The sequence below is a fragment of the Protomyctophum parallelum genome, assembly GCF_964188405.1.
Source record: "Protomyctophum parallelum genome assembly, chromosome: 10".
NCBI classification, from domain to species: Eukaryota; Metazoa; Chordata; class Actinopteri; order Myctophiformes; family Myctophidae; genus Protomyctophum; species Protomyctophum parallelum.
Window position 1 is genome coordinate 10,711,289 of NC_139704.1, and position 8,338 is coordinate 10,719,626.

General features: G+C 44.9%; 1 protein-coding gene across 1 annotated transcript; it reads right to left on the reverse strand.

Annotated features, from left to right (window-relative positions):
* Positions 1-1,202: 1,202 nt before the first annotated feature.
* On the reverse strand, positions 1,203-7,437 carry fgf8a (fibroblast growth factor 8a; the record flags this gene model as incomplete). Its single annotated transcript, XM_083774878.1, has 5 exons — positions 7,344-7,437; positions 7,196-7,232; positions 5,967-6,147; positions 3,552-3,658; positions 1,203-1,478 (listed from the first exon to the last, which is right to left on the reverse strand). The coding sequence occupies exons 1-5, from the start codon at positions 7,373-7,375 to the stop codon at positions 1,203-1,205; spliced, it is 633 nt and encodes a 210-aa protein (XP_083631004.1). The 5' UTR covers positions 7,376-7,437.
* Between the last annotated feature and the right edge of the window lie 901 nt (positions 7,438-8,338).

Below are 8,338 nucleotides of genomic sequence, written 5' to 3' on the forward strand. Positions count from 1 at the left end.
TAACATGATGCCAACACCAAAATGGGTGCCCGGTCAGAATGGGTTAAAGAAAAAAAGAAGTCATACAAGCACTTAACAAACAAGAGTTTAATATCAGTATTCTAATGTACATTTATTACACATTTTAAATAAATATTCCATCCTTAAAATTATTTTACACATCCTCAAATAAAAATATATTTATATATGTATAAAAACAGACATACAAGGGGCAATGGGAACACAAATGGGATTGGGGAATTCGGGATTCAATGGGAGAGGATCCATACATTTCATTACATCTTGTACACCTCAAATTTACAGTCACATCAGGAAACCTGTGATTATCAAATGTAGCTGCCATGTTTTCTGTTTTCTGACGTACACTTAAAGCTCCGTTTGTGCTGTGTGTTAAGAGAGCCAGTTCATCTTTTAAGTCACAATTCAGCACCTAGCTAGCATAGCTGTCACAGGCTGCCCCCCCCCCCCCCCCCTCCCACCCCCACCCTAACTAAACACTGTAACAACATTATGCAACGTTACCCAACAGGGCGCAGCACGCATGGGTGTGAGTGAGTGTATTGTCTCTGAACGTAGCCTTGTCCCCTTGCAGTGCGGTCGATCGGGGCCCTTCAAGTCTCTTTGAGCAGCAGGCAAGAGTCCGCAAAAAAATGACTCAAAAAAGGAAAGAAAACACACACACACACACACACACACACACACACACACACACACGCACGCACGCATGCCCTTACAGACACACACACACACACACACACACACGTGCACACACAGCACACTGTACTAAGACATCTGCATCCCCAATACATTGGATGACAAGTTATGTGCATCTAAAAACAAACTTCCTTTATTTAGCCTTTTTTACGCAGGTCAGTACTAAAAGTCTGGAGTAAAAAAATAGATTTCTCAAGTTTGTTTTTCCTTTCTTTACAGCTTTTTTGTTTACTATGAGAAAAATACAAAAACAAAACCTACATGTTACGATATAATAATGCTCAGTATAAAAACAATGTCTCTAGAGGTTGTTTTTCTGTCTATCGGGTGGAGAGAGGTATGGTCGACTCCTGGTTAATTCAGCCATTCAAGTCCATCAGTGTATCTCCTCATTCAGTCTCTCTCCGTCCCCTTTTGTCTCTCTTTCTCGTCTCTCCGTGCCCATTTTTCCCAATATAGTCTCTTTGTCCCTCTTTCTCAGCCCCTCTTCATCGTGAGCGTGTGCGCTTAGTCCTTTTGCTGAAAGGGTACTGGATGAAGTCGAAGGGCCTGTGCTGGGCCGGTTGCGAGGGCTGATGGCCCCTCGGCAGCCTCTTCATGAAGTGCACCTCGCGCTGGTGCTGGCGTGTCCGGGAGCCCTTGCGGGGCTTCCCGCGCCGGGTGAACGCCATGTACCAGCTCTCGTAGCGGGCGTTCCTCAGCGCCGTGTAGTTGTTCTCCAGCACAATCTCTGTGAAGATGCAGTCACGACCCTGGCCATTTTGCTGCAGAGAGGAGGAGGAGGGGGACAAAGAGTTAGTACATGAGCACATGTAGGCCAGCACGGGCTTGTGAAAGACCACTCAAGGGAAGATTTAGATATGGGAGCACATCGGCGAGCTTGAAGGGCGAGGCTTTCCCTGCACGTGCCGCCTGTCTCTGCATATATGCACAAACACATGCATGTGCATACTGTAGGCACACACGCATGCTAGATCCTGAGCAGGTTCAATTTACACTGAGTATTTTGCAGTGCATGTCATGACATGTGTACACACTTAACGACGGGCATGAACACAGATACACACACATAACCCTCCCCACACGCTTGCAGCATATGCTACAATCATTACAATCCCAGATCAGAGAGAAGGGGATGACAGTAAGCGATGAATCCTCTCTTCCTTTAGAAAACACACAGACACACAGCTAGCCTCTACAGACAGACACACACACACACACACACACACACACACACACACACACACACACACACACACACACACACACACACAGAGAGAGACTCGCCACTGTTCCACCCCTGGAACCCCTTGCTGGTCAGTTGCCCCCGGCACACAATCGTAAGGAGAAATATCTCCAATCTACAAATTCCTGCAGGCCTCCTTAATCAACCATGCGGGGGTGTCAATTTCGCCCTGAGTTTCGATCTGCGTTTCACTGCCTTCAACCCGCAGGTTAAATTTAACTGTCAGGCCTCTTCGACTTGCATATCAATCAATAGAACCCTGAATACACCTCACAAGGGCCATGCCATGGCATTCAATTAAAGCACATTAGCTCAGGCCGTTAACTTCAGGTGTGACTGGAGGGTCACTGTTCAAAAAAAGGATTCTGTTATGTGGTGATGGAAATGAGTGGGAATGGACATGTATACGCAATCAACTTTAATTATGGCTGTAGCATATGTATAGTCTGCACTGGGATAAAACTGGGATATTGGGAGCTCTGTTATCGTCTGTTGGATTGTGCATTCATCTTCTTGCATGTCGTCTGTAAAGACGTACATTTGTACACGTTAGGATGAAGTGACGGGGAAATGGCCGAGTGTGGGAAAATATGCACGGTGTGTGTGCAGGTATACATTCCACTCACAGCCCTGGCTAACAGGAGCAGCCTCTGCATGAGTCGGACACATGGTGACAGAAGAAGGCGTTAACCGACCGTAGCAAGCTTCCCCCAAAAACAGTTCATGGAGTAAAGAAAATAGAATTTCACAGGAGCTCACTCACATGCATCCATGGAGTCTCTCTCTCTCTCTCTGTCACACACTCACACAGTGCACAATCACATACAAACTCACTCTCTTTTACTCTTTCTCTAACACACACACACACACACACACACACACACACACACACACTGTGGGCCTGGCCAGGCTGTGACTGGGCTGGTATGGCACTAGAGCTGGGCAGCTATGGGGCAGATGGCGTACGAGGCAGGGTGCTGGTTACGGTGGGGGTGGGAGCCTGGCAGCCTGCTTTATTAGCCAGCACAGTCAGAGCGAGGAGTACGGAGATAGCCTGAGAGACCCACTAGAAACACCCACACACACGCACGCACGCACGCACACACGCACAGGCACACGCACACGCCAAAGATGGCTACCAAGGCACTACTGAGCCCTCTAGGCTCAAGGACATAACACTGTCGCAGGGCCACAGTCATGCAAATTCATGCAGCATTTCAGCACAATAAAATCATCAGTCATCAATTTAACTCTGAGAGTATACACAAATGGAACCAAAATTTGGTTCCATTTGTGTATACTCTCAGAGTTAAATGTTGCTGAGCTGCTGCCTTCTCCAACATTATGAAAGTAACCAACCAATACCTCGCATCTACCTAACAAACGAGCCATCAAAACAATGTAACTTTACTTCCGGTCAAATAAATCCATGAAACACGTTTCTCAAATAATCTGCTTAATGTGCAGGGTCACTTCTAATACACACTGACCTTTTGACCTATAGTGGTAAAGTCAAAGCGACAATGTCCGCAAATAACAATCAAAATTGTTTACACACATTCACAATCATAAGTGAAACTTTTCTCCTCACCTTTCCAACGAGCTTTCCTCTCTTGTTCATGCAGATGTATAAGCCGGTCTCGGCTCCCTTGATCCGCACACGACTCCCAAAAGTGTCCGTCTCTACAATGAGTTTGGCTGAAGGATGGGAAAAATAATGAAAGGCAGGATTATTAGAAATGAAGGAAAGGTATAGGAGTCTTAGCACAGGCAGTGATGACAACTTGATAAATGTTTAACTCAGCAAACGTGATTTTAGAGTGTGATTTGTGTGAACAGGGTTAAAACTGAAAGTGTTGAATGCAGTGTGAGTGGAATATTGCTGGCTTGATGAAGAGAAAAGCCAAGCTGAAAAATGCTGCTCTGTTTCAGCTGTGAAAGGCAGCCTGGCTGTGTACGTTTTTATTAGTCGCATGTTGTATTTTAAACCACTTTATTTATATTATAATTTGTGGCTTAAAATAAGCAATTTAAATCAAGTGTGTGTGTGTGTGTGTGTGTGTGTGTGTGTGTGTGTGTGTGTGTGTGTGTGTGTGTGTGTGTGTGTGTGTGTGTGTGTGTGTGTGTGCGCGTGTGTGTGTCACAAAGAGTTGTGCATGTATACACACGCTGTCTCTGCATCACTCTCGCACACATGCACACACAATCATGCACACCAAAACCTGTGGGACTATTCCTGGGGATTTATGCAAGCTGAAAGATTCTTGCAAAATGATAAAACCACGTGTTGCTCTATTCTTTGAAAGCTAAAGAGGCAACGCTGGCAAGCCCATCAAGAATTCCTTTTCAAATAAATCTGCGCTGACCTCACACATAAAGGCCACATTTATCTCTATATCCTAGCATGTACTGAAAGACACAGGAAATATGAAAGTTCAGTGTTTGACTTTGTTGAGTGCACTATGTTTCTATTGAGGTAACAAAGCATGTGGATATAAAGCCGCTACATGTGTTATAAGATTATGGTTTGGTCAAAAGGTTTTTTATTGTTGTTTTTTTTACAATATAGCCTATAGCAAATCCCTATATCAGATTTACAACAGTTAGTTTAATTCATAAAACTCTTAATCTATACTGTATACCACAGATAAATTAACAGAATAGGTTATAAAAATGTATATCTGACACTAAATTAATTAGAATGGATTTGTAAATGGTTTGACTGTGTTTAACTGGCTTATGCAACATGCAGATTCCTGGGGTTGGGGAGAATGGGTCATGAGCCCTTATACACATGCATGCACACACTAACCACAAGAAAGTTAGAAAGTTGGCTGTGGTTATAACCAGACAGCTAAGGCTAGGTGATAGAGTAGGCCAGGGCCTACAAGACAAAATAGTTGGGCCGAACATATACATACACTGTACACACACACACACACACACACACACACACACACACACACACACACACACACACACACACACACACACACACACACACACACACACACACACACACTGAACATTACACTAATACATTGGCGGCCATAGACTAATATAATACCTTAGGTATCAACTTATCCAATATCAAATGATTATAGCCTATATAGGCTAATAAAGTGGGTCTACTTCAATAGTAAACCTCGAAAATGAGTGCTTATAAAATGAACATACAGGCCTTAACGCAAAGCCCTTTAAACCTGTGCGTAAAACGGCAGGCATGCCGGGGTGGCTGGGCTGAGTTTGGCGGGGCCTATTTTGGTTCTAAAGGCTGGACAGAGGGGGAGCGGGGAGCTATGCAGGAAATGTTCGGGAAAGGTAGAAGCAAGATGATTTCTAATGGCTCTTCCAGACACGCCAACCCTCTCTGGAGAATCACCTACAGCACGATCTAGAATCCTTTGGACATTTTTTGCGCTCCAGAGTGCATGCGGCCTCCTCCTACTCTTCTCCTCTGACTGATATCAAAGCATAGCTATCTGTCGCCGGCAGTGGAAATTGGGCTCAACTTGCCGCGGTCTATAGAAACGGGCCACTGGTTAACTTATGCTTAGCCGGCTATTTCTATAAACGTGAATTTAATGCTGCATGCGATTAAAGATATATTGAGAAATGAATGGCACAATATAGTGACGTGACCTTTTGATGTTTGAACCGTCCATATAGGACTACTATATTTATTTAATTAATTTAATTAAAAAATATAAATATATTGCATTTTATGTGTGGCATCATCTCGGGGGTACTATCCATACCCCCCTAACCCACAAGCTATTGTAGCATTGGTATACGCGTGGACAATTAAAGCACGCGGAGGAATATAGTGACTATTAGTGAGAGAAATATAATCACAGCCTAGGCTATAATATCAAACATGACTCATGGAGTTTGGTTCATCTCGAAATACCAAAGGCAAAAAAAAGTGAATCGGGGGATAAAATAATAATAATAGGCCTAAAAGTTAATATTAGGCCTATAATAATTGTGAGCCAGCGGTTCTTACCATGCACGTCTCCGTCATCGGCCATGGCGTTGATCTTCTTGCTGGGCAGAACCTGCACATGCTTGCCGCTGGTCCGGCTGTACAGCTGGTAGGTCCGAATTAACCTGCGGCTCACACGGTCCGTCACCTTGCTCTGCTCGCTCACATGCTGCGTGAAATTAGGCGGGGACTGATTGGTTACCTGCAGAAATTAAACGTCACCGGTCATCAGTATATTGCAGAGAATAGCTTTGGTTTTTGGTGCACATAAAAATCGAATCTGAATTTGTCTTCAACCCGATTGTTTGTCTCCCAATTTCTGTAAGTATTATAAAGTTAAACACAGGGCTAAGCGCTGGCCATAAAACGCAATGTGAGGTTTGCTGGGTTTTCTTTCCGACTGACAAGTGTAACAAGTTCCAGTGAACCCGCTGCCAAATGAAATTAACAGCTTCCAAAAAAGACACACAGGGTGATTACAGGTTGTGCGTAAAAGAGAGTGCGCGCTCCTAACCATCACTGTCTGCCAAAATGTATGGGGAAAAAAAACTAAACAAAAACATTTTTTGCACCTCAATGTGCTCTACTTTCACAAGCTGTATATAGGCTACCTATTAAGATATCGTCATAACCTCTCAACACCTTCGGGCCACAAAGCGGCAGAGTGAGGCGACGTTATGTGATGGAATGAATAGCGACGGAAAACATTGGCCCCGTCGGTATTTTTTGAACCCCACGACATTTTTCACAAGACTCGCATTCCCTCCCCAGCGTGATGCCCCCACTCTGTGCCCACGCATCCTGCGAGAGGGCAGCAGTATGTTCAGGGCACCTGTGCCAGCCCGTGACGCGCCGGGCAGCGTGCCGTGCGCCCCGCTGACCCGAGGCGCGACGGGAGCCGTCCGATATTGTTGTATCACAAATGAGATGATGATCTCTCACCTTTTCTCTCCCTCCCAGTCCCTTCCTATATACCTCCCTCCCTCCCCCGTCGCTGCTTGCTGTAATGCTGTTATTACACTGTAAGGCTACGATCGGGGGCTTTAGCTGCCATATGTTTTAGCAATCCGTGTGCCTGCCAATGTCGAAAGGCAGATTTTGAAGCTCGAACCTTAAAACGGTCACCGATACGCCTACACCCATTTCAATAAATCACAAAAGCACACAATTATTTTTCTTTGTCCTATAAATTGCGTGATCTAATGTCCCACATGGGAGAAATGTATACAATAAATGAAACATTAACATACCTGTGCGTAGTAGCAAAACGCGAACAAGTGAAGAAGCCTGCGGATAAGAAAAATAGATAAGTCAGTTGAGGCATTACAGGGCATTAATTACAAGATAGTCTAAACAAATAAGACTTGAAAATGGGAGGACGTTGTTATTATTACTCACAGATAACTCATTGGAGATGGGATGTGTCTCATGTTGATGGAGATGAATGCGCTTCCAGTAAATTCTGATTATTTTCCAGAGCTGCAAAGTCGAGGCTATTTGGTACAAGACAGCCCTCGCCCCGAAAGACAGACCCGTATCAGATGCACTTGATAAAGTCCAAAGATGTCATTGAAATCCCCCGAATGGGCAGAGGTGTCGACGTAGGTGCTTATGGACCAAAATTAAATACATTCCTCGCAGAACCATGCAGTGTCCACGGCCGTGCAGAATCAACGCTCCACTTGTCTGACACAACGTTGACAGCGAAATGCCACACGGGACAGCAACGATTGATAACGGTGATTAATGATTATTGTTAACAAGTGTCTCTCCGTCTCTGTCAGAAAGGCTGCGCGAAGTATAAGTGCACTTGGAAATCGACGAAGCTGTGCGTTCAAGTTTTGGGTTGAAAGCGCAGCAGTTTTGTTGTAAAAAAAATTAAACCCTTCTTATGCACAGAAAAACGAGGTCATCCGATCCCACTGTCAAGATGTCATATAATTGTAATTCCTATTAACAGTCTTCCGGTATGTCTCCAGGTTTTATCCCGTTGATGAGTGCGTGTAGGTCGGAGGATAAACGGTGCGCCTCCGCTGTGAGTTCAGAGAACGGGGATGATGTTGCCTCTCCGGTCGGCTAGCGCAGTACTGACAGGACAAGCCTTCTCCCCTCCTTTACTCCCAAGCTCCAATGTCAGCCCCTTGTTCGCGCTCACACCCCTGGTTAAAATGGAAGGACGATCTGCTAAGAACAAGCCCCCTTTTCTGAAGAACAAAAGCGGACCCCTCCCCCTGCATTTAAAACAAATCTTCACCTGAGGAATAGTCAGTCAACACTTGCTGGGGTGGTAAAGCGAGGAGGAGTCGAGCTGTCGAGCCTTGCCTTGCCCTGTGCGCAATGACGCTCCTGCACCAAGAAGCGAAATATTTAAATAAAAGTGTTGATGCGGGCAT